The sequence below is a fragment of the Ornithorhynchus anatinus genome, chromosome 11 (assembly GCF_004115215.2).
Source record: "Ornithorhynchus anatinus isolate Pmale09 chromosome 11, mOrnAna1.pri.v4, whole genome shotgun sequence".
Classification (NCBI taxonomy): Eukaryota; Metazoa; Chordata; class Mammalia; order Monotremata; family Ornithorhynchidae; genus Ornithorhynchus; species Ornithorhynchus anatinus.
Genome location: NC_041738.1, coordinates 31,244,512 through 31,271,613, shown reverse-complemented (window position 1 = coordinate 31,271,613; position 27,102 = coordinate 31,244,512). Strand labels below are relative to the sequence as shown.

General features: G+C 44.5%; 2 protein-coding genes across 3 annotated transcripts in view; one reads left to right on the top strand and one right to left on the bottom strand.

Moving 5' to 3' along the window:
- Positions 1–2,214, top strand: part of PEPD (peptidase D) — a 283,243-nt gene extending 281,029 nt beyond the window's left edge. The window contains exon 15 of the mRNA XM_001509616.6: positions 1,613–2,214. Coding sequence (XP_001509666.2) covers positions 1,613–1,744 — 132 coding nt within the window. The 3' untranslated portion in view covers positions 1,745–2,214. The remainder of the gene's footprint in view (positions 1–1,612) is intronic.
- Positions 2,215–11,461: 9,247 nt separating this feature from the next.
- Positions 11,462–25,239, bottom strand: CEBPG (CCAAT enhancer binding protein gamma). 2 transcript variants are annotated; one of them, XM_029075892.1, is made up of 2 exons: positions 25,089–25,239; positions 11,462–13,331 (listed from the first exon to the last, which is right to left on the bottom strand). In XM_029075892.1, the coding sequence occupies exon 2, from the start codon at positions 13,207–13,209 to the stop codon at positions 12,757–12,759; it is 453 nt and encodes a 150-aa protein (XP_028931725.1). In that variant the 5' UTR covers positions 13,210–13,331; positions 25,089–25,239; the 3' UTR covers positions 11,462–12,756. The 2 variants fall into 2 exon arrangements, with proteins under 2 accessions (XP_028931725.1, XP_007669692.1); XM_007671502.4 differs by lacking the exon at positions 25,089–25,239 and adding an exon at positions 17,347–17,483.
- Positions 25,240–27,102: the final 1,863 nt, after the last annotated feature.

Genomic DNA, 27,102 nt, shown 5'->3' with positions numbered 1-27,102 from the left:
TTGTACAGTAATTGGAAGTTGTTAAGTTAAAGTTATCGTAGCCACCTTTTATCGTTGGTACTTACTGAGCACCTACTGTGTGCAGAGCATTATGCTCATCGTTGGAAAGAGTACAACTGACATCAAGGAGCCCCCAGTCTTTAGGTTTTCATCGTGGCAAGGATAACTGTTGTCCAGATCACTGTGATGGCCACAAGGGGCCACCTACTCTTTTGCCCTCAGCCCGGGCAAACTGGATTCTTTGAGCTGATCCCACATAAAGGAGTCCACAAGGCCCAGCCCCGACTCTGACCCTGGACTTGGGGAGAAGCAGGCCCTGGGACATTGGCGATTTGCAAATGCCAAAGGGCTTGTCTCAGGTGAGGCGCTGCTTGAGTCAGGGTCGGGTTTGCCTCGCGAGACCCAGGAGCCACACAGATGAGGCCCGGTGGGAACGGCCGCCGGCAGCCAACCTGCTAGAAGCCCCCCAAGGCTGAAGTTGGGTGCCCGCTGGGAGGATGGGTTTCCCTTCGTTCTGAGGACATAATACCTGAATTACACAAGCAGCTGGCAAGCCACAGTTTGCATTTATTCAAGGGAGGGGCCTTATCTAGGGGGAGTAAATGGATCATTCTGAAAGTAGTACAATGAGGCCCAGCTTTATTTTTAATTGTATGGAGTCTTTAGAGAAGCAGTGTGGCCTAGTGGATCGAGCATGGGCTTGGAAGTCAGGACCTGGGTTCTAATCCCAGCTCCGCCATTTCTCTGCTCTGAGATCTTGGGCAAGTCACTTCATTTCTCTGTGCCTCAGTTACCTCATCCGTAAAATAGAGAGTAAAACTATGAGCCCCTTGTGGAACATGGACTGTGTCCAAACTGATTAGCTTGTATCAACCCCAGTGCTTAGAATAGTGCCTGGCACATCGTAAGAGCTTAACAGATACCATTTAAAAAAAAAAAAGGGCCAGAAATGAGTGCAACAGCTGGGATGGGGGAGCTGGAAGTGATCCTGGGTGGGGCTCCCCAGGATTCTCCTGCTAAAGCGGTTCTTAGTGCAGCTGCTAGCAGGGCCCTGGTGAGTGAGGCAGGCTGTGGTTATGCAGGAAGATTGGCACACCACTGATGTGCAGGCAAAAGAAGGGGGAAAAGAAAAAAGAAAAAAATCAAACTTCCTGCTTGTGATGTTACTTAATCCAACAGCGTTTTCTGGAGCAGGGGGAAGGGTGACTAGGCCCACTCTCCAGAGATCCCTGCTAGGAAAGGGAGTTCGGGGGTTGACCAACCAGAAATGTCCATTCTAGGAGCTCTGGAGACCGCCCACTTGCCTTCCCTTTGGATGGTGATACCCAGCAGCCCCACCCTCCCTTCTCCCTCCCACAGGCCAGGACCTCATGGCTTTACTGGGAGCTGAGACCTCAGGCCCACAGAGGGGACCACCAAGCCAGGCGGCCCAAGCTTATGGGTAGAATGGCCAGGGGGCTTTTACACATTCTGGCCCAGGCCTCCCTTCAGGCAGTTCAAGTGGAGCAGGTTTTGCAATCAAGTGAAAGACCCCCTCTCCCCTGCCTGCCCGCTCCCAACCCAGTTCCAGTGGCCGACACCGCTAACTAGTGTCTGTCTGTCCGGGTCCCAGGTGCGCATCGAGGAGGACATCGCTGTCACTGCCACGGGCATGGAGCTGCTCACATGTGTACCCCGCACCGTGGAAGAAATCGAAGCGTTCATGGCTGATGCCAAGGTGACCTCCAAGTCCTTCGCTGCTTAATGCGGCTCAGAAGTCACAAGTCCACAGTCCCCTTTGCCAGTGCAGCTGCTCCTTCTCCCCCTTTCCCTGGTGCTGTGGCCCTCAGCAGCCTCTTGCAGCCAGCAGAATCAGCTAGAAGGTAGATGGGAGACGGGTGCCCAGCGCTGGACTGGCACTGTTACCCGTTACCCCAGATTTTTGCCTTTTGAAATCAACACTGCAGTATTTTCTACTGCCCGGTGCTAATGCCAGGTTTCTATTGCCGGGTACCTGCCGAGGCCCCCTCCACCCCTCTGAATTCAGTGTCATAGTTGCTTTCCCTAAATCGGGTGGAGCTGGGACGAGGGTGATTTAACACTGATTTAAAGACCAAGTAACCCCCATAGAAAGCAGCCTCCTTTGCCCCCCAAGAATCAGTGCCATTGTCAATCTTTTGCTTTTGTCCCCATTTCAGAACTCAAATTAAATTTGCATTAAAAATTGTCTTTATATTTTTCGGGTGAATTTTTTCCTCTTTCCTTCTCGTTGTTTGTCTAACAACTCTTTTTCAACGCTTCCCTGTGGGCAACATCCTCGCCTCTGTGGGAGTCCTTGTCAAACCACTGAGGTGGATCTGGCAGCAGTATGACTTAGTGGAACAAGCACGGCGGCCGAGGTTCTAATTCTAACCCCTGACTGGCCGTGTGACTGCAGACAAGTAATTTAGCATTTCTGGACTGTTGCAGTTTCTTCATCTGTAAGATGGGAAAAAATGATGCCGGTTTCTCCGAGATGTTGGTAGGAAAAAATGGTAAGTAATGCAAAACGTGCTTGGAAAGAATAAGGTATTATCCTCCGTAAAATCAATATTGATACCAATGCACGGTCATTGAAGTGGTTAGAAAATGCTGCTATATTCGAAATGTCATTTTGGCTAAAGATGTTTGCCGCAGGTAGCCAAGAACCAAAATTGTAACTAGACCAGTCTCTTGTTATAATGCAGAGCAGGTCTGACACCGCTCAGATTTTCAGCTGGGACGACTGCCTTCTCAAGATGACAACCCCACTCCTTGACCCATTTGGCAAGCAGGTAATCAGTATATAGCTTCAGTAAGACAAACTGGGATTCTGAGAACTGTAGGCTGAACTGCGTTGTGTCCCTGGGGGGCAGAACGCTGAGAGCCTGGGGGTCTCTGTGAGCTTAAGGGGGTGGGGGTAGGGGAGTGGTAAATCTCCCCACAGCTGGAGCTCTGGCCCCAAGCCACTTTATCGCTTGAGGACAGGCCTCTGGCTTTCCAAACCCTCAGCCCTGATGGTGGGAGGAGCAACTGACGAGCCCGTCAGCCTGCAAGGGGCAAAGTGTAAGTCGATGATTGCACTTTGAACATCTCTGTGAGCTGAGATGTTGCCGCGACAACTGCCTCTCTCAACTGGTCACTTGCTTTGGCCCATCGCAAGGGATTTTAAGAAACCACTTGGGGATGAACATCACCAAGAAAGACTATAGTCATGGTAGGGCTAAGAGTGTGTTCAGGATTTGAATGACCATTGTTCCCTCCTATTACAGAACAGGTTGGTAGAAGACAGAGTTCACTGTGCTCGGATATGTACTCTTCTTTGGTGTTATCCTTAACTCATCTCTCTCATTCAACCCACATATTCAGTCGATCATTAAATCCTGTCAGTCCAACCTTCACAACACTGCCAAAATCTATCCTTTCCAAACTGCTACCACGTTAATCCAAGCACTTATCCTATTCCGCCTTGATTATTCTATCAGCCTCCTTGCTGACCACCCCGCCTCCTGTCTCTCCCCACTCCAGCCCATACCTCATTCTGTGACCGGATTATTTTTCTACGGAAACGTTCAGTCGTTTCCCCCGTCCCCAAAAACCTCCACTGGTTGCCCGTCCACCTCTGCATCAAACAGAAACTCCTTACCCTCGGCTTTACGGCACTCAATCACCTTGCACCCTCTTACCCCACTTCACTGCTTTCCTACTACAACCCAGTCTGGATGCTTCACTCCTCTAATGCCAACCTACTCACTGTACCTCGATTTCATCACTCTCACCACCAACCTCTCACCTACATCCTGTCTCTGGCCTAGAATGTCCTCCCTCTTAATATCTGACAGTGACTCTCCCCATCTTCAAAGCCTTATTGAAGGCACATCTCCTCCAAGAGGTCTTCCCTAAGCCCTCATTTTTTTCCCACTGCCTTTTGCCCCACTATGATTTGCTCCCTTTATTCACCCCTCCCTCAGCCACACAGCACTTATGTACATATATGTAATTTATATTAATGTCTGCCTCCCCCTCTAGACTGAGCTCGTGGGCAGGAAATGTGTTTGACTCTGTTGTACTGTACTCTCCCAAGTGCATAGTAGAGTGCTCTGCACACAGTAAGCACTCAATACGATTGATTTATCTTCCCCCATAATTCATTACTTTCAGTGGCATTGGATCATCCAACTACGAACCCCACTGACATGGAAAGATGGCAAGGAGGAGAGACCCCTTGGCCTTCTGTTTACTTAATTTGATTTGGATGTAAATCTTGTTTCACTTTGAAATTCCAGGAGGGCAGTGACCTTTGGTTTTGAGGGAGTCTGCAAATGCCCTAGGGATTTTGTGTTTTTTTCTACTAAGATTCAGGATGTTTCCAAAAAAAAAAAAATCATTTAGAGGGCTTTACTGGTTACTAGCATCACCTAGCACCTTGGCATGGAAGGGCCAAAAGAGAGGAAATTTGTTTTCTAAAAAACATTTTTACCCTGCAAGAGAGAAATGTTGGCTGTCCTAGTGGAGAGACTGAGAGGTAGCACGGCCTAGTGGATAAAGTACAGGCCTGGGAGTCAGAGGACCTGGGATCTAGTCCCAGCTCCACCACTTGTATGCTGTGTGACCTTGGGCAAGGCACTTCTCTTTGCCTCAGTTACCTTATCTGTAAAATGGGGATTAAGACTATGAGTCTCATGTGGGACATGGACTGCGTCCAACGTGATTAGCTTGTATCTACCCCAGTGCTTACAATAGTGCCTGGTACATAGTAAGCGCTTAACAAATACCATAAAAAATAAGAGTGGACCTTTCTCGGGCCCAGCCTCTCTCTTGACCGCTATTTTCTCTCCCAAAACCCAGTGTCCCATTCAGGAAGAGCTCTCCCTTGTAAGCTGTTCCTCGCACTGCATCAGGGCAGTTCCAGTCCCAATCCCCCGCAAACCTGCTCTGATGTTCTGAGGAGGATCATCTGGCTGGATCTGATCCCTCAAAAGAGAAATCAAGTAATCACTTGGGCATCCATCTGGGCCTTGAAAGCTGAGCAGTTTCCAAATTCATTCCTTGATGCCAATTTTCCTTGCAAAGGTGATTCTGCTTTCAAACTTTCATCTTTCTCATAGTAGTAATTTACTATTAATTCATCAAATAATTTACTTATTTTACACCCCCCTTCCCAAACTGTAAGCTCATTATGGGTAGGGTAACCTCTGTTTACCACCGCTAATTGTACTTTCCCAAACAGTCATTTATTGAGCATTACTGTGGGCAAAACACTGTAATAAGCATGTGGGAGAGTGCCCTATTATCAGTTAATAATAATAATAATAATGTTGGTATTTGTTAAGTGCTTACTATGTGCAGAGCACTGTTCTAAACGCTGAGGTAGACACAGGGTAATCAGGTTGTCCCACGTGAGGCTCACAGTTAATCCCCATTTTACAGATGAGGTAACTGAGGCACAGAGAAGTGACTTGTCCACGGTTACACAGCTGACAGGTGGCAGAGCCGGGAGTTAGACACGTTCCCTACCCACAGTGAACTTCCAATCTAATTAGAGAAGCAGCATGGTCTAATGAGAAGCAGCGTGGCTCAGTGGAAAGAGCACGGGCTTTGGAGTCAGAGGTCATGGGTTCGAATGCCGGCTCAGCCATTGTCAGCTGTGTGACTTTGGGCAAGTCACTTAACTTCTCGGTGCCTCAGTTACCTCCTCTGTAAAATGGGGATTAAGACTGTGAGCCCCACGTGGGACAACCGGATTGCCATGTCTACCCCAGCGCTTAGAACAGTGCTCGGCACATAGCGCTTAAAAAATACCAACATTATTATTATTATTAAAGATCACAGGCCTGGAAGTCAGAGGTCTCAGGTTCTAATGTCACTAATCCCACTTCCCTGTGCCACAGTTTCATCTCTGAAATGAGGGTTCAATATCTGTTTTCCCTCCTACTTACTGTGAGCCCATGTGGAACCTGATGATCTTGTATCAACCCCAGTGCTTAGTACAGGGTTTGGCACATAGTAAGGGCTTATCAAATACCACAATTTTTTTTATTATGACTATATCCCAAGTGGTATAAGCTCCTTGTGGGCAGAATTTGTAGCTACCGACTCTCTGGTATTGTACTTGTCCAAGCATTTTGTACAGTGCTCTTGCACAAAATAAGTACTCAAATACTGTGATTGGGTGGTAAAAATCTCTTACCTGGATCAATGAAGCCCCATTCAATCATAAGGAGGTGGTGGGAGGGAAGGAATACAATCAATACACCCTTCAAATGCAATGCAAAGAGATGGATACTGAATATTTCATAGCTCAGCAAGGTGAAGTAGAATACTGTATTTTCTAAAAGTCAGTCAATTTAAAAGAAAAACTTGAAGCATAACATTTTTCATTGAGTGAGGAAATGGGAGCTTTTACACTTTTTCCTCTTTACCCATAGTCACATTTGGAAAACAAGGCTCGTATTTAGGTCGAAGTTTCTAAGTTTGGAATGCATTTTGCCATTTTTCTCAGAAATCATCCTAGGTCTCTTGAAGAGGGACTTAAAGACCAAGTCTAAGCAATGGGCTTTCTGCTCTCCTCCAGGTTTGCAGTTAAAGTCAACACTTCTGAGAGCAGCAGCCACATTGGGGATTGTGTTGGTTCTAGCTGCCCTGGCCCTGCAGGGCCCAGTGCCTACTAAGGTGCAGGTTAGGAGGGAAATGACTGAGCCTGTTCCCTAGCAGACATCACAACAGCCTCACAAATCACTGTCCCATGGGCTTTTTTGCTGGCACAGTATGTGAGCAGGTAAAAATGATGGCATTTATTGAGCATTTTGGGTCTAACACTGGAAGGATAAAAGGTAATCCCCTTTGTAATTTGCATGAGAAAAGGGAGAACAGATATCTCATCCCCACTTTACAGATGAGGAAACTGAGGCACCAAGAAGCTTAAGCTCATCTAGACTGTAAGCTCACAATGGGCAGGGAAAGTGTCTATTAACTCTATCTTGTACTCTCCCAAGTGCTTAATATAGTATTCTGCACACAGTAAGCACTCATAAGTGCAATTGATCTAGTAAGTGGCTCATCCTGATTTCCCACTTAAAGATCACAGCTGTGGTGACCCTCAGTTCAGTCTGATGTTGTGACCCCAGCCCAGGGAAGGGCTATGACCCCCCACCATAGTTCTAGACCATCGACACGTAAAGTGATGGGAATGGGAATGCCACCTTGAACCAGCCTCTCTCCTTGGAATTAGCAATGGACTGCACTAACCAACTGGCCGTTAGGGGCCAGGGTGGGAGTCAGGCTGTCAGACACAGGAGGGTGGGAAATGCCTCTCCTGAAATAGATAGGGTTGTCAGCAGCCGAAAGGGAGGGTCTACTCTTTCAGATCCAGGAAGTCAGATAACTCCCAGCCTCTCCAGCGGTAGCGAGGCAGCTACAGACTGCTAGCTACAGGCTCAGAGGGCCAGAAAGATGCCCACTGCTAGCTTACCAGTCCCCAGCTAACTACTGAGACCATCTCTCGTATTCCCTCACTTGTATTCTTATCCTCTTACCCAGTTTGGCTCTCTTGACAGATCCCAGTGTTTAAGGAATGGTGAAAGGTTGTTGTACTATACCTAGAAATTTGGAGACACTGCATAAATCCAAGTATTAGGCATTTGGTGCAGCAATTAACACATATTTATCTAAAGATGTAAACTACTCTGGTACACACACAGGCAGAGAAAGAGCAGCAGGTGAAAGATCTGTTTATTTAATGTATCGGGCAATGGAGAAACAACACCCATATAAAATTCCTGAAAACAAGCTACTGGACCTCTGTTTGCCATTTTTATAAAAATAAAATGGGATACACCGCACCAAGAATTACTCCTCTACAGCTTTCTCATATAGGCCACAAAATAACTGGGGTTTCTTTTGCCATTTTTGGATGAAAAAATGTTTACCTGAAAAATTAAACTCCATTAGTTGGTTATAAGCGAACATCACAACAGTAATTTCAACAAACTCACCGCTCTATAATCTAGATGGGGTGCCAGAGATGAAGGTTTCATCCACTAAAAAGGGGAAAGAAGATGGATCTTAAACACTTCCTTGAATTTCTACATTAAAAACAAACCAGACCCAGGCTCTCCAAGAACCCTCAGTGCTCAACTTGGAAATGAATTGGAAAAGGGTTGCTGGTGTGCACCTTTGGCAGGTTGATGCAATTGAGTATCTTGCAAAAGCACAATGGGATTACCCAAAACTGCACTACTGAACTAACCAGCAAGACTGCCCCAAGACCAAGTACAATATATAGTGTTGCTCTTCCTAGCCCACCTATAGTACCTTCTTAATGAATAAATAACCATCTGAAAGACTGTACTGGATAAAACTTTTAAAAATATTTCAGTGGTACATATGCCTGATGTCCCTGATTTGAGAATGATAGGAGGTCAGACTCAGGCAACCTTCCTAAACTGTAGAATTCTGAATGTTACTGATTTACAATTTGAAGCACAGACTCAAACACATGTCCACAATAAAACTTTGCATCTGGTCCAGCAAAAACTCTCTCTCTCTCACACACACACACACTCTCTCTCTTTCCTCCACTAGGAAAATCAAATCAATAGAACCATTGTTTCAAATATTTTATTTCAAATTTGTTATAAGAAAGAAAACTGTTTAGAAAGAGATTCGCTAAACTGAAAAGAGCCAGGGACAGAAAGGAGATGTTGGTACTTTAACTGAGGCTGACAGTGAACATGGATAACCTGAACTTTCTCCTTCCTGGCTTTTGTCAGTTTAGGGCCAAGAACATTCCCTCCCAGCACCCAGTGATTCATAAGGCATTTCAGAATATCCAGAGCACTATTTGGGTTAAGCTGAATATTGCTGTTCCTCTGCCAAACAGCAAATAGAAGACACCAAAAGGTGCTGACATATTTCCATTTTCATTTTATGTCAGTTTAAAAGCAATTAAGTTTCTAACAGTTGATCTTCTAAGATTTGGTTCTAGTTTATTAGCCCCTTGTGATTCACAAGAAGGTCCAAAGGGCCTGAGCTCTTTATCTCTCCTGCCAATGTATAGGGCACAGACTAGAGGCCCTATTCAAGCAGGTGATGAGGAGAGTTAAGAGTCTGAAGCCGTTCGGAGTGAGGAAGCACCAATCCCAATGAGGTGTCCTTAGAGGCAGTGATAAATTCATCGGGAAACAGAACCACAGTGAGACCACCAGGAGTCAATGGAGTCTGGACTTGTTTCCCTCCGTAGAGAGGATCATATGTAAATTGCTTCAATTATATGATTATAAACTGTATACGGTCAGGCACTTGACATCTTCATTCTCCACTCCCTCCCCCAACTCCCCCCTCTATCCCACCCCTCCACACTTGGTTTTCCATGATTACTTTCATATTTTATTCTTCTAAAACCTTCACCCCAACCCTCAACATAAAGTTGTTTGTTAACCAGTGGCTTCTGTTGACAAACTGCTTGATACAATTAATTTGCTTGAATCCAGCTTTAATGCTGGAATACTTAAAAGTGGGTTTTGCCTTTGTTACTTTTAGAACACAGTTGATCATTCTTCCTCCCAAATCATTTTCAGGTTAATTACAAGTCTCCGAGGAGCACTAAGAAATATTAGGTGTCACGTGTGGTGTCAGGGCTGATGTGTTTCTCAGAAAACACGGTGGGATGGGGAGGAGGAAGCAGGAGGAAGGGAGTAACTCCAGCTGGGGTTTCCTTTTCACAATACCAATCCACGTCTCAAGGTGTGATGAATTTTTGTAGACTACCACACAGTCATCTCCAAACCCACACTCTCACTAACTGCACACACTTCAGGTTGGTGTGGTAAACTTCAAGCCCTGTATAAAATATACTACTGATTTCTGACTCTGCTTTTTACAGGAAGGAGTCAAATACTCCCTCCACCGAGATCCGGTACCTGAAAACGCTTCAGCCCCACCTTTCCACCTTCATTAGAGACCGCTCACCTCTCTAACCCCAGAACCCCCAGACAATGGGATAAGCCCACAGTCACTGAACAGTATCCCATCTACCCCAGCGCCTAATTTACTTTCAAGTTTTCTAATGACATCATACCTTCAGAGGCTGCCATAGTCCTCAAGAGTTCCCAAACATACCCATGCCCAAAGATATACTTGCAAACACATCCACATGACATCATAATTGCATGGGCATCATATTTTTGGTCCAGAAAGGGAAGCTTACCCTCCAAAGCTTCCAGAGCAAGGGATTGGCAAAATACCTACCCCCCTCCCACTTCTCCAAGCTGCTTACGGGATGCCACAGTATCGAACATAAAAATAGCATCTACTCGTGACCATTCCCACTGGCCTCTAGGCTTGCTGTGGATCCAAGCAGTAAATCCCAAACACTGCTACTCCGGGTTTGAAGAATGATGGCAGGGGGCGGGGGGGGTGGGGGGTGCATTAATTGCACTTCTGCAGTCAAGACACCCCACCCTCACCCTGCTCTCACCTCTTCCTCAAACAGCTAGGAGGGCTTTGTGAGTGGGTGGCTGTCCTCATATCCCATAAGTCCATAAGGCAGCCCCCACAAGTCCATAAAGTGGCCTTCTGGCCAAAATATTTGCCCACCCTCACACCAGAGGGTCTGCTGTGTGGAATGAATTCCATTCAGCGTAGTCTAGCAGATAAAAGTATGAGACTGGGAATCAGAAGGACCTGGGTTCTAATCCCAACTTCGCCACATAACTGCTGTGTGACCTTGGGCCAGTCATTTCATTTCCTCTGTGCCTCAGTTACCTCATTCGTAAAATGGGGATTAAAACTGTGAGTCCCATATGGGACATGGGCTGTGTCCAACCCGCTTAGTACAGTGCCTGGTACATAGTAAGCACTTTAACAAATATCATTAAAAAAAAAAACAGGCAACAGGTAACAGACTAGTTGATCCTACGTCTCTGCATTTTCATGATTACATTACAGTTGAAACGAAGCAATGAGGCTAAAAGGAGCCAGCTCAGGCATATCCACTATTAGCAGAAAACCATCCCAATTTAACTTGGGATAGTCAAGTATGACAGATGTGGCTCAGAATCTTCTAAATGTAAAAAAAAAAAACAAAACTGAAATACAGATTGAAAAATGAGAAGCTTGAAAAACTGGGGCTAAAAAATCAAAAGGGTTAATATGGATGGTTCAGATTACTACCATTAACCATTCCTGAGAGGCTAGGGAATGACAGCACCAGTTCATTTTTAATTTCAGGAAGTAGTGTCATACCTTTTTTTTCCTCCTTTCTGCAGCATCTGAAATATGCTCGTCTATACTGTTTCTAAATGGATTCACCTTACACACAAACACACACACACATAAGCCACACACACAGTTAATGGAAACAAATGCTGCAAAGAACCTGGAAAGATAAGTTCACAAACAAGACAAGAAAAATGCAACACAAATATTATAAATGAAATATTTAAATGAAAATAAATTAAAAAGGTTTCACATCATACATTTCCTGTTTTATTTAGAAAACCAAACAAAATCCCCAAAACATCCTAACCGAATTTTAAGAGAGGGTAGGGAATTGCCACTGATTTTGCAAATATTGTTTTGTCATGATCCAGAACAAAATATTCTTTCACAGTTGATGTTGAGCCTCAATTATTCAACTATTCTGAAGTTATTTTTTCCTCAGCAGGAAAGAACTGCTGGATCGACTAAATCCTAATCAACTGGCTGTTGAGTTTGTTGTAGAGCAGGTTATAAAAATCACCTCAATTGCTAAGATGGTCTGGGTCTGACTTTTCAATGATTTAGCTAAAAGTCCTACATTAGAGACTCTCTGATACTAGCACCTGGAAGACACAAATCTGATGTGCAAGTTGTTCTACAGCACAAAAATTTTTTCAGTTGTAGTTTGGGGATTTCAAAAAAAAAAAAAACAAGAAAAAAAATGATGCTGTCACACTGCCTCAAGCCTTTATGAAATAGATAAGTCTAAACAGTTCCATTGAAGTCTGGGCTAATCAAGATAAAACTAACCAACTTGCACTCTGGAATTGCTGGTCTCCATTTGCAATTTTCATAAACCAATTTGAGTTGTAATTTCAATACTTTGTTATTTCCTTAATCTGACAGTTACTACAAAGCTTCAGTAATCATCCCTGGCTTACGCTACTGAGAGGCACCTCATCTACTAACAAATTGTATTAGACAGGATTTATTCTACATACAGTATTCTTAAATCCTACAAAATTGCAAACTTCTCTTGCTCCTTGGCCCTAAGGTTTTTAAATACCCAGTGTAGAAAACCACAGAGTGCATAAATAGAATTTTAAAGGTTACTTGACTGATTCATTTTTCTATCCAAATATTCTCATCCAAGAAATCTAAGAACTCCCTGGTCCCTCCCCCCCTGCCAGTTCCCCATTGTATTCTTATTGCGCTATACAAGACAGAAGATAAATGTGCATTTCTGGGGGGGGAGGGATATCAATCAAAAGTTACTGACAACACACATTAAGCTTTAAGATATTTGTTATCCTCTCTTGGAGCACCCCTTTCCCACTCCCCACCCCCCCCCCCCCAAAATTCCACTTAAACAAAATACTCAAATAACATTGTTATTTATCATGGTTAGCTAAAAATCAAATCTTCAGTGTTGAACCTAGAAAATACCCACAGAGATCGCTAAAGTTAGAATAGGTCGACTTTTCAGATGCAAGAGTTGCAGGAGGTTACACCGTAAGTGTTCAATCCATGAGGTTGTGAAGTCTAGAGGGAGACTGAGATCTACTGTCCTGTATTATCAGGGTTTGTTGTGGTGCTTTCAGTGCCAATGGGCTGTACGTTGTCTGCAAGATTGTGTGCGTGCTCAAGGAACAAATCTTTGAGTACACTAAGCTCCTTGGTCAGCAGCTTAATTTTTGCTTCCAAACGTTCATTTTCTTCTTTAAGCTGGTTGACCCGCTGAAGAGTATCTTGTGCTTTCTGTTTGCTTTTTAAACGACTCTTTTTCACTGCCATGTTGTTCCGCTCTCTGCGCTGGCGGTACTCGTCACTGTTCCTATCCATGTACGAACTTTTCTTGCTCTGTTTGCTGGGGGGCACGGCCTTGCCCCCACCCCCGGGACTGGCTGGCACCAGCTGAGGAACCTGCTGCAAACCACTGGTATGTGCCTGGGTGTGAATAACACTTATTCCATTTGTTCCTGTAGTATTGTTCTGTTGTGATGTCTTGCTCATTTGGGCAAAATCTTCTTGAACAATTTAGCAGTGTTAGAAATGGTTGGAGAAAAGGGGGAAGAGAAAAAAAAACTGTGACCAACAGTTTCCAAAGAGAACTGCCAGGAAGTCTTCAGATGAACCTAGTAGAAAAATAAATTGCATTAAACATTAAAAGAAGTTCCAATTGAGAATTTACTCTCAAATACATTAGCATGCACTACTGATGGCCTTTTCCAACAGGAACGGATTATGATGCTGGAAGGCATCTACAGAGAAGCAAGCTGCCAACTGTTGAGATATTTCAGAAGTCTCAATTGGTTTAATTTGGAAAGATCAGCTAGTAGGTCATCTTTCCTACCTCCAGCACTGTGGCTGGCTAAATTGCATTCTTCCCCAACCATCCTTGATGGATGTCTAGCCCAATACTGAATAACTCCAGTAATGGCCATTTCACAACCCGCCTTGGCAGTTTATTGCATGGATTATAGAGTTTTTTCTTAATATTGAACTTGAGTTTTCCCTGTTGCCTTTTAATACTATTGCTTACGCAGTCTCAGAAAACCCATTTCTTTACTGCGAATGCCCTCCTTTCCTCTTTTCAGAATGTTACAAATTGACCTAGTATTCCCCTCAATTTGGGTGTTTTGAAAAAGGTAGTTCCAAAACAAGCTACAACATCCAATGTTGCCCCATTACAAACCAAACACCACAGAACTTTTAAAAGACTATTTTAATGTTTGGCTCTTGGTCTAGACTGTAAACTCCTTGTGGGCAGAGAACGTATCTACTGACTCTTATGTTGTACTTGTACTCTCCCAAGCTCTAAGTATAGTGCTCTGCGGACATTAAGCACTCAATAAATACCACTGTTTGATGAGTATTAGTGAGCAGTCATCATAACTGCAAGTTGAAACTTCATTTCAAAATTGATGTAAGCCTAAATTTGTCATCTCGCAATCATGCAACCTAACTTTGGCCCAGTAGATGAACACAAAATTAAGCAATAGGTAGTGACAAATGAAAGGATCCATCTAACACTCTCTTTTCTCTGACAAAATTAAACCAAGTTGTGATAACTGAAGTAGAGTGTTGAAGAACTATTAGGCATAGCCTGCCCTTAGTGCACAAAACCACAACTCTATAGGACAGTAATTGTAGCTAAACACATTTCAAACCCTTAAGTTTAAATTACAGTAAGGATTTTAGGCCAAAGCTTTTCTCCCTGTTCAAAGCCTTCTCTTTCAGACAGCTAAATAAATGGCTCCACTGGGATAACTAAGCCACTAATGTACTGAAGTTTTCTGCAATCAGTTAACTCAAGAATGTCTAAAACTTTTTAAAGTTTGTTTAAATGGAGCAATTAGTCAATGGTATTTATTGAGTACTTAATGTGTGCAGAACACTGTAACTGAGCTCTTGAGGGATTAGGACATGACAATTGGTAGGCAGGTTTCCTGACCACAAGGAGCTTACAGTCTATAAATTATTTTTCTTCAAAAAGTGCCTATGAAAATACCAAGATGTAATTCACATACAGAACAAACACACAGCTGCATTTATTTCAAAGACTGTTTAGTCAAACAGTTGCCCAGGAAATCCTGCTTAGAGTTAAGACTTAAAAGGCCAAGTAGTTCCTGATAAATGATTAGGCACCTAAAAGGATCAAGCTGTAACAGTTAAATATGAAGACTGAAAATTAAAAAGCTCTTTCCTCAAAGTATCCTAGTTTTGCTCAGTCTCAGTATAATATGCGCTATAGGTCAGCACATCTGGAAATTGCTAGTCAGCAGAAAAGATCCCCTGGAGCCAGGTATTGAGGGAGATACAGCACTTATGTACATCTCTATAATTTATTTAATGTCTGTCTCCCCCTCTAGACTGTAAGCTCTGTGTCTGTTTATTGTTACATTGTACTCTCCCAAGCACTTAGTACAGTGTTCTGCACACAGTAAGTGCGCAATAAATACGACTGAATGAATGAATGGACCCCAGAGTTCCCAGTTCAGGACTCAAAGGTTGTGGGGGTGAGGACATAGCCGACCTAAGCAAGTGTCCTGGGTCTAGGTTCTCATTCCCATTCCACCCATCCTTGCTACAGGAAGTGAGAAAACCATCCCATCTATCGGGGTGGGGTGCCCTTCCCTACCAAGGGCAATCAAGAAAGGATGACAATGCCCTGTTCCTCCTCCACAGCCCCTCTCCAAACACTTCTCACAGAACAGTCTAGGAGTTTCTCTCCAGTTGCAGGATAACTAAGGCTGGCCTGGGCCCACCCTGGAGAAATCACCAAAGGCAATGACAGCAGAACTCTAGGGAACTGAAGCAGGCTTCCCTGTGCCCCCAACAAAGCTCTCCCAAAATAAAAAGAAAAAAGCAGCCATCATTTTTAACAAATTAAAACAAATGTTCTCCTCTTAAAAATCTCATCCGTAAGGATCTGTCTGGTTCTGTCACCTAGTTTTAGACTATCAGCTCCAAGAGGGCACAGCCATAATTCTTGCCTTAAATTAATTTTGCAGAGTCTAGCAAAAGTGTTCACTGTGCATGGACTGTGTGCAGAGCATTGTATTAAGCACTTCCTACCCTCATGGAGTTTACAGTCTAGCAAAGCACCAAGCACTTATTTGATAGTCTGATCAAATCAATCCAAAATTCCACTGTCCAAGGGGTGGGGGAGGAAAAGAAAAGTTTTAAACATCACTTCCACCCTGAGCGAGGCTTTAAGGAGTGGAGTGAAGTCATATCACATATAAAATTCTTCATGCAGAATTACAAGTCTCTCCATCTCCTGCCCTGTCCTCTCTAATCACTTTTTCACCCACCTCTAGCTTTTTGACTACTCTTTGACTAATTTCATACCTTCCTAGAGAAGCAGCGTGGCTCAGTGGAAAGAACACGGGCTGGGGAGTCAGAGGTCATGGGTTCAAATCCCGGCTCTGCTGCTTGTCAGTGTGTGACTTTGGGCAAGTCACTTAACTTCTCTGTGCCTCAGTTACCTCATCTGTAAAATGGGCAGTAAAACTGTGAGCCCCACATGGGACAACCTGATCACCTTGCATCCTCCCCAGCACTTAGAACAGTGCTTTGCACATAATAAGTGCTTAACAAATGCCATCATTATTATTATTATTATTATTCCCACACTGCTCCAATCAAGTCTTCCGTGATGCTACCAAAAATTCAACTTTCCTCCACCCTGAACTTCCATATACTGTATGCTAGCACTCAGTTCTGGGACAACTTATAGCCATTGGCCCAAATCTGCCCATTGTCTAGACAATAAGCTCCTTGTGAACAGGGCTCATATCTACAACTCTACTGTACTGTACTTTCCCAAGTGCTTAGGATAGTGTTCTGCACATAGTAATTACTCAAAGAAATGCCACTGTTTGATTTAGGCCCAGATGAAGTCTTACTTTCTTGTATAATATTCTCTGATCAAAGGGTAAGAAGCACAGAATCACGATTTTTCCCCAGTAATCTTCTAGCCTAGCAACCAACCAAAAAAGGAATTCTTATTCTTGTCTGTTAGTCTTGGGGGTCCTAGCTAGTAACTGCCAGGACCAAATGCCCTCAATACTATAAAGTTCTTCAAAGTGGTCTCAATGGGCATTCAAACCAGTAATAATGAAAACAGATGAAGATGACAACATGACTGGCACAGTGAAATCCATTTGGAATTTCACTACATTTAGATTTATAAATACTTTGACTAAAGACAGATTTCTTAGAAGTGCAAGTACAATTTTTTTTTCTCCAATTCCCTGACAAAATGACAACACACATCCATGAGATGTTTAGCCTGGGGGGGGCGGGGGTGTCAAGTCTAGAGGCTTCAAGCAAGAACTCCCCTCTGAGGAGCCCCACTCATATTTCCCAGCCTCTGAAAATCTGCTCCATCCCAGCTGTCACCGCAACTACTGAATGCCCTGGGATGATTGTTGATAGGGCCCAACCTAAACATCACTTGTAGGTCTCTGCTCCTGCATTCTCCAGGGTCAACCTAGCCTGAAAAGGTGCTGGAATAAAAAAACCTCCTCATGGTCATCTAAAATAGTTCTGGCCTGAAGACACAAAGTTGGTTGAGTCCAGCATGCTCTAGTTAAAATTAAAAAAAACAAAACCTAAGGGGAACAGGTATCTATTTGCTCTTACCGTGCTAAGCAGTGGTGTAAACCCATGATAATCATTTCAGAAAGTATCCCCACAATGCAGACACGATAATGAACTTCACACACTCCAACAGGAAGATTTCACCAAGCAAGGTGACACCTGAAGACAAAATGGCCTTTAACTAAAAGAACACTAGCAAAAACACCCAGTGTGTGTTCAGATTGCATTCATATGAACACCTGCCAACATGGAAACCACAAAATGCCCACATACAGACCCGGGCAAGCACCAAGCAGGCCTAAACCCTCGCAAAAATACACCTCACTCCCCTCAATAGGCTAACATCTCCCAAACACACTCATGCCCTCACTCATGCCCTGGGACTCAGGAGGCCCTGGGTTCTAATCCCAGCTCCACCGCTTGCCTGTTCTGTAACCTTATGCAAGTCTCTGTGCTTCAGTTACCTCATCTGTAAAATGGGGATTAAGACCGTGAAGCGACATGTGGGACATGGACTGTGTCCAACTTGATTAGTTTGAATCTACCCCAGCACCTAGTACGGTGCCTGGCACATAGTAAGTGCTTAACAAATACCATAAAAAAGATAAATTATATGTGTAAATTGCACCAAGGAAAATAAAATATTTAATTTTCCTTCATCCTGGAGATGAAGAAAATCTCATATCAGGCCTAACCTTTTTTTCTGGAAAAAACCCAAAAACCCCTCAAGGTATAGCAAGGGTAACCCTAAATACGATATAAAGTTTACCTGACACCTCTTCTCAGAGAGCTCTAGTTTAGAAATGGTTGTAAAATGGAACATCACTAATAACTTCAGTAAAATGAATCACATTGGAGATTGGCCTCCACTGCTTCATTTGTGCATTCCAGAACCAGCAAGAAAGTCACTCTCATTCATTCACAGACAAATTACTAGCATTTTAAAATCTCACAGAGTATAGAATAAAAACCTGAATTTACAGAATCAGTTTTCATAAAAAAAACTGGGCTTGTGGTGTGTTAACTGAATCAAAAGAAAATCAAAAAGTGTGCAGTGAGTTCCAGTCTGAATGAGTAACATAGGAAGGACTGTTAAATTTGCATATGAACAAACACAGCTTCAGAGCTCTGCTTGCTGACAGAAAGCTGACACTCAGGTCCACCTCATGCAAATTTATTAAGTGTGAGACATGCAGCAAATACTAAAAATGGAACTTAAAATTGCACGGCTTTCCAATAATCTCTAAGCTCTGATCGCATCACAACTCTCAAAATCAATTTCTGCCCCACAGTCAGGATCATGCTGAAGCCCAGAACGTTTTATTCAGAAACAAGGTGATTCAAGTCCCATGGGTTTGAGTGAAAATAAAGCTATGTTGTTGAGGATTTCATTTGAAAAAACTAGAAAAATTTAGCCACCCCCAAAATATTTTATTCCTCCTTTCTCTCACTCTCCTCTAATGAAGGTTTATGGACACCCAGAAACAAAAAGGAGAGACAGCATGAATTGAGCACCTTAAACACAATCAAAACCCTCTAAAAGCATCTTCACCCAGTTCAGGTGGTGTACCCCAGATAACGACCATCCCACAACATGTGCACCCTGAGGCTTCAGCCTGCACAATCAGCTGATTTACACCCCCCCCCCCCCCCGTGTATTTGAGATGCCACAATGTTATATCCAGTCACTGCAGATAAATCAATTCCCTCACCACCTCTTCTCCCCATCCTGTTTCCAGTGGCTCCTGTGGTCCCTCCCACCACCTGAATTCCAAATTCACCCCTTCTGGCTTCCCCAGTACCCCACCACATTCCAGTACGTTTTCCTTGGTTTAAACTTTAAATCATGGCAGCAGCTGTTACTGCAGCCTGAGAGCCTGGCCACCAGCACTAGGGTGTCACCCCTCTCCTTCCAAGCTGGTGGCTCCTTCTTCCTTGCCACAGTCATAGCTAGAAGAATGGGGCAAGGATGGACTAGGGTCCGATACAAAGGGGTGGCACAATTCCCTCCCAAGCCAAGGATGCCAACCCACTCCCCGCGTTGCTCCCCGGTCCATCCTGTTTCCATTCCCACGGCTTTGCCTGTGGCAGGTAGGCGGGACTCCAAGTTGGGAAGGGAAAGGGAGGCTGTGGCCATGTCTGCAGCAACTGCCATTGCTACAAATAAAATGCAAACAAACAAACAAAAAGTTCTAGAATATACAGCGGGAGACTGAAGGGAAAATCTGGGGTGTGGTGAGACAGTGGGCAGGGGAAGGAGCTACAGTGTAGGGTTCAGCCATCACATCAGGGCTGGTTTGGTAACAGATCCTAACTGTATGTAAACCTAAAGGAAAGCATACCCCACATTACCCCCATTCACAAATCAACCACATTTTCAGAGAACGCATTCCGGTTGTTTCCTATAGTACGCCCGCCCGACGCTTAAAGTACACTGCACCCAGTGGGCGCTCAATTAGTACCACTTTTACTAATACATTATTGAAATACATTCATTAGCCACCTCTTTAAAAGTCTTTTTGGCCCTGACATAAGAAAACCATTAAAATACCAACCACCCTTGGTTTCCTTCAGTAGCTGGTTTCTCATTGAAAAAACACTATTCCTGTTTTGTCTCTGTTGCTCTCTGGTACGATTTTCTACACATTCATTTATATCCTTAGAGTCCCGTCCACCTAATAACTCAAGTTCTTTGGAGTGTTTCAGAAGAGTAGACATCTAATTGCCCTAAAGCTTATTAGTTCTGCCAGGCCAGACAGCTATTACAGTATTTCTCTTTGTGATGCCCTACTGACTCTTATGATGTAGTTTGCAGGTAGGTAATCCAGTTCAACCAATCAACTGTATTTATTGTTTAATCTGTGCAAAGAACTACACTATGTGTTTGGGAGAGTACAATACAAGAGTTGGTAAATATGATCCCTGACCATAAAAGGGAGGCAGACATTAAAATAAAGTACAGATATGTATATAGGGACCGAGGGGTAGGGTGAATATCAAGAGCTTAAAAGGTACAGATCAAAGTGCATGGATGTCGCAGCAGGGAGAGGGAGTAAGGGAAATGAGGGCTTAGTCAGGGAAGGCTTCTTGGAGATGTGATTTTCTTAAGGCTTTGAATGTGTTGGGGGGGGGTTATCATATATGACAGTGCAGGGAGTTACAGGGCAAAGGAAGGATGTGGGCAGGGGGTTGGGGGCGAGGTAGAGATTGAGGTAAAGTGAGGAGGGTGGCGTTAGAGAAGCAAAGTGTGGTTGGGTTGTAGTAGGAAATCTGTGAGGCAAATATTGGAGGAAGCAAGGTGCTGTAGCTTTAAAGCCGACGGAAAGGAGTTTCTGTTTGATGAGGAGTGAGAAGCCGTGAACTGAACTTTAAAAAAAAAAGAGAGATCCGAACAGCAGTGTGAAGTATAGATTGGAGTGGGGAGAGACAGGTGGCGAGGAGGTCAGGAAGGAGGCTGATGCAGTAGTCAAAGTGGGATATGAGAAGTTCTTCCACAGCACATGTTTTTACTGCACAGTTTAGACAGAATACTATTAAGGATTCAGGGAAAGTTCACCCAAAAGGGATTGATGCACTGTGATGCAGGGTCAGAAGAAACCATTTTTTGAGCAGACATGCAGCATTAAAGTGGGAGAGTTCTCTGTAGTTTGAGGTTCTTCAGGAACACAACCCTGGCACTAAAGAAATACTGACTGGCTATGAAAATCCTGGGTCCCCAGAGATCCTCCACCTTCCATTAATAAGAATTCAAATTTCCTAGTGACTAAAACAAACAGTTTATAGGACATATGTTGACAGAACTTAAGTACGTTTCACTTGACAGGAGAAGGCTAACAGCCTAAGAGTCAGCATTCCTAGCCCTATTTATGCTTTTGCCACTGACTCATTGTGTGACCTCTGTTTACCTACTCGGTAATATCACCTCTCCAGGGTGAGGGAAGTTAAATGGCATCTGTAAAGGGCTATGAGATCATGAGATAAAAGGAATCCTTCATATAATGAAGCTTCTGGGAAATATTTTTGGACAAAGGTTTAATCCATAATTGAACCTATCCATATACAGCAAGAATTTCGACAAAACTTTGCAAGTGCCTCAAGTCTGTAATGTGGATCCATTCATTTCAAAAAAAGCTGAGTTTTCAAACAGTGATTCATTTAGCTACTGTGGCACTGTTTTACTGTAAGAAAATGTCATTCTAGAATGGTAGGAGATAACCTACCTGAGCTAACATTGCCTTTAAGAAGCACTAGCTGATGAAAGCTACAAGACTTTTAAAAATTCACTTTCTAATCAACAGAATTGAAGTATAGGAATTTGGTACTCAAACAGGATTTGCTGCAAACCTAGACACGCTTAGCTAAACACTTTCTGAAGGTGCTTCAGTTTCAGTGATGATGACCTCTTAAGCAAAGAACATTTTGTGTTCTCTTCCGTATTAGTGCAAAATTAGGATAACTTTAGCAGAAAAAAACTAAAACCACGTCAAAATCTTTTTCCTCATCTTTAAAATCCCTTCCGCTCATCATTTTTGTAATTACAGTCACTCCGAATTACATCTGTGATGCTCATTTTCCTTTTATCACCCACCTCTTTTCCGATGAGTTTGTCTGGTTGTTACATGATAATCCAAACTGAAAAACTCTCATGTACCATTTGTAAACTGAAATTAAAATTATAATTACCATAAAGAAAAGCAAAATATGAGCTCAGTACCACTTTGTTGCGTATCTGAAATGACCTCAAGATTTTTAAAGCCCTTGGTTTTTTTTCCATTCCTCCCCCCCACCCCTAAATAAACTCCTGCTATTGTTTGCACAGAAATCTGTGCAGAAACATGGGCAGTAAATACATTTCCTATTGGCAATAAACTGTGATACTGTCCGTCTTCCTAATATTTTGGAGACGGTTCTTGCACCCAAGGGGCTAATACAAATCTGGATTGTCAGTTACAGATTTCGCAAACAAAATATTGCCTTTCTGGAAAGAACATTTAGTTTTCTGTTCCAACCCCACACCCCTTTATTGCTGAGCCTCAGCAGAATTTGGCATTTCACTGGAGAGGGTGGGAGGAAGCTGGGATACAAAGTAAGATCTTCAGCGGAGAGAAGATGAGAGGAGTTCATCACTAGGAGAAGAGTTAACAGAGAATAGGGGTTAACATCAGCAATGGGGATTGAAAGTCTTCTCTCAGAGAGAGGTCAGGGGAGGTAGGAAAAGTAGAAGATGAATAAAGAGAGGGAACTCTAATCAATCCGTGCTATTTATTCAGCACTTACAATGTGCAGAGGAGAATACAATTTAACAGATTTGGTTTCCCTGCCAAAGAAGGGGAAGGCTGGATTTTGGGTATATAAGGTAAGGAGGTTACAGTGGTTGAAGCGTCGTGTAACAGTGAGTACTACAGTAGGAGAGGGTGGGAGGTAAAAGTCAGGGAAAGGATGAATTCTGCCTGGCAAAGTTGAAAGTGATAACACAGTGGGTTATGGAGTGAATCGCTTATGATAAGCTCCCCTTCTAGACTGACTACCAACTCTGTTATATTGTACTGTCCCAAGTGCTTAGTTCAGTGCTCAAATACGATTGATTGATCGTCTAAGCACTCGGCAAAACAGAATGGAGTTAGGGAGACACAATCCCTGCCATCAAAGAGTTTACAGTCAATCGTATTTATCGAGCATTTACTTTGTGCACAGCACCATACTATGCACTTGGGAAAGTTCAGTACAATAGTAAACAAATATATTTCCTGCCCACAACAAGCTGACAGTCTAGAGGGGGAGAAGGACATTAATATAAATCAACCCTAGCTGGGGAGACGGACACTGAAGCAAAATGCACACAGGGGGAAGCTGCAGAGTTTAAAGCTCTGTCCCTAAGGGACACTGAGGCCAGGGGCTCGAGATATGGGGAGGGCAGAACGGGAGTAGGCTGGAAACACAGTCAATGGGCAACTGGAGGGAAAGGAAGCCACAGGGAGGAAGAGAAGGCCAGAAAAAGTTGCCTTAGTGAGAAGTGGATAGGAGCACGGGCCTGGGTGTCAGAAGGACATGGAGTCTAATCCCCGTTCTTCCATTTGTCCACTGTGTGACCCTGGACAAGTCACTTAACTTGTCTGGGCCTCAGTTACCTCATCTGTAAAATGGGGATTAAGGCTGTGAGCCCCATGTGGGACAAAGACTGTGTCCAACCTGATGTTCTTGCATCTAACCCAGCACTCAGAACAGGACTTGATATATAGTAAGCATTTAGAGCATGGGCCTGGGAATCAGAGGTCATGGGTTCTAATCCCAGCTCCACCACCTGTCTGCTGTGTGGCCTTGGGCAAGTCACTTCACTTCTCTGTGCCTCAATTGCCTCATCTGTAAAATGGGGACTGAGTCTGTGAGCCCCGCATGGGACACGGATTGTGTCCAGCCTGACTTGCTTGGATCCACCCCAGCGCTTATCCCAGTACAGTGCCTGGCACATAGCCAGCACTTAAGCAGCATGCAGTATTGGATAGACCATAGGCCTGGGAGTCAGAAGGTCATAGGTTCTAATCCCAGCTCTGCCACTTGTTTGCTGTGTGGCTTTGGGCAAGTCACTTCACTTCTCTGGGCCTCAGGTACCTCATCTATAAAATGGGGATTAAGACTGTGAGCCTGATTTGGGATAATAATAATAATAATAATGTTGGTATTTGTTAAGCGCTTACTATGTGCAGAGCACTGTTCTAAGCGCTGGGGTAGACACAGGGGAATCAGGTTGTCCCACGTGGGGCTCACAGTCTTAATCCCCATTTTACAGATGAGGTAACTGAGGCACAGAGAAGTTAAGTGACTTGCCCACAGTCACACAGCTGACAAGTGGCAGAGCTGGGATTCGAACCCATGACCACTGACTCCAAAGCCCGTGCTCTTTCCACTGAGCCAGGCTGTGCGAAGCACTGCGCTAAGCGCTTGGGGGAGCACACTAGAACATGGGGAGCATTCCCTGCCCATATTACATATTTCTTGATTCTATTTATCGTGATTATGTTGCCTCTTGATTCTATTTATCGGGATGAAGTTGTCTTGTTTTTGTCCATCTGTCTCCTCCCATTCGACTGTGAGCCCGTCAAGAGGCAGGGACGGTCTCTATCTGTTGCCTAATTGTCCATTCCAAGCGCTTAGTCCAGTGCTCTGCACACAGTAAGTGCTCAATAAATACTATTGAATGGATGAATGAAATGGAGGGGCGGAGCTGGTCGCGGCTGACGTCATCGACCCACACGGAGGGGGAGCGCGCGGGCCGGCGGTGACGTCATCGACACGGGGAAGCGCGGGGGGCCGGCGGTGACGTCAACGAAACGGGGAGCGCGCGGGGCGGCGGCGACGTCATCGCCACACGCGGGGCAGCACGCGGGGCGGCGGTGACGTCATCGCCACACACGGGAAGGGGCGGGGCGGCGGTGACGTCATCGGCTCCGCCGGGAGGGGGCGGGGCGGCGGCGACGTCATCGCCACACAAAAGGGAGGGGGGCCCCGGAGGATGGGGGAGGGGAGGGAGATGTTGCCCGCAGGTTGCATCAGACGCCGCACACGGAGGCGCCGCCGCCGCCTCTCCCCTCCCCCCCCACCCCCGGCTCCCCGCCACCCGCCGAGGGTCAGCCGGGGGCTGCGGCCGCCGCCTCGGCCCGGGCCCGCACGGGAGCGGCGGGGAGCGCGCCCAGCCCGGCGGCCGGCCCCGCCGCGGCCTCCCCGGCCCTCCCTCCCCGCCTCCCGCCCGCCCCCGCCGCCGCCGTCGCCGCCCCGGAGCCTCTCACCTGCAGGCCTTGGAGGGCGGGAGGGAGCTCCGGACCGGCCGAGGGCCCCGGCGCCGCCCGACGCTTTGATTTGAAGGGTTTGGGGCGAGCGAGGGGCGATTGCGAAACCAAGCGGCGGCCGCTCGCTGTCGGGCGCTCTGGCTCTCCCCTCCCCCCCTCCCTCCTCCCGGCCGGCCCCCCTCCCCCCTCCATTGACCCGCCGCCGCCGCCTCCACCAATGGGGAGCCGCCGGGCCGCGGATGATGCAATCCCGCTGCACAGATCGACGCGCCTCTCGGCCAATCGGGAGCGGGCGCGGCCCGCGGGGGGCGGGACCCGGGGAGGGAGGGGCCGGGGCCGCTCCAACCCCGCCCTTCCCCGCCCTCCATCTTGTCTCCTTCCTTCCTTCCTTCCTTCCTGCCTTCATTCATTCAATTCCAGTTATTGAACGCTTACTAGGCGTTCCTTCAGTAGTGTTTATTGAGCGCTTTCCAGTCATTCCTTCGATAGTATTTATTGAGCGCTTACTAGTCATTCATTCAATTGCATTTAGTGAGCGCTTACAAGCCATTCATTCATTCAGTAGTATTTATTGAGCGCTTACTATTCAATTGTTTTGATTGAGCGCTCACAAGTCATTCATTCATTCGATAGTATTGATTGAGCGCTTACTAGTCATTCATTCAATTGTATTTCTTGAGCGCTTACAAGCCATTCATTCATTCAGTAGTATTTATTGAGCGCTTACTATTCAATTTTTTTGATTGAGCGCTCACAAGTCATTCATTCCCTCAATAGTATTTTTTGAGCGGTTACTATTCATTTAATAGTATTTATTGAGTGCTTACAAGTCATTCATTCAATTGTATTTATAGAGCGCTTACGAGTCATTCATTCATTCAATAGTATTTATTGAGCGCTCACAAGTCATTCATTCCCTCAATAGTATTTATTGAGCGGTTACTATTCATTCATTTAATAGTATTTATTGAGTGCTTACAAGTCATTCATTCAATAGTATTTATTGAGCGATTACTATTCATTCCTTCAATTGTACTTATTGATCGCTTACTATTCATTCATTCATTCGATAGTATTTATTGAGCACTTACTATTCATTCATTCAATTGTATTTATTGAGCGCTTCCCATTCATTCATTCAATAGTTTTTATTGAGTGCTTACTATTAATTCCTTCAATAGTATTTATTGAGCACTTACTAGTCATTCCTTCAATTGTATTTATTAAGCGCTTACTAGTCATTCCTTCAATAGTATTTATTGAGCGATTACTATTCATTCCTTCAATAGTATTTATTGATTGCTTACTATTCACTCATTCATTCCATAGTATTTATTGAGCACTTACTATTCATTCATTCATTCGATAGTATTTACTGAGTGCTTACTATTCATTCATTCAATAGTTTTTATTGAGTGCTTACTATTCATTCATTCATTCAGTAGTATTTACTGAGTGCTTACTATTCATTCATTCAATAGTATTTATTGAGCGCTTACTATTCATTCAGTAGTATTTATTGAGCGCTTACTATGTGCAGAGCACTGGACTAATCGCTGGGAATGGACAATTCGGCAACAGATAGAGACAATCCCTGCCCGTTGACAGGCTTACAGTCTAATCGGAGGTAACAGACAAAAACATTAGCAATAAATAGAATCAGGGGGATGTACATCGCATTAACAAAATAAATCGGGTAATAAAATTATATACAAATGTGCAGAGCACAGGACTAAGCGCTTGGAATGGACAATTCGGCCACACAGAGAGACCATCCCTGACCTTTGACGGGCTCACAGTCTAATCGGGGAAGACAGACAAAAACAAGACAACTTCATCACGATAAATAGTAATGTTGGTATTTGTTAAGCACTTACTATAATAATAATAATAATAATGTTGGTATTTGTTAAGCGCTTACTATGTGCTAGCACTTTTCTAAGTGCTGGGGTAGATACAGGGTCATCAGGTTGTCCCATGTGAGGCTCACAGTCTTCATCCCCATTTTATAGAT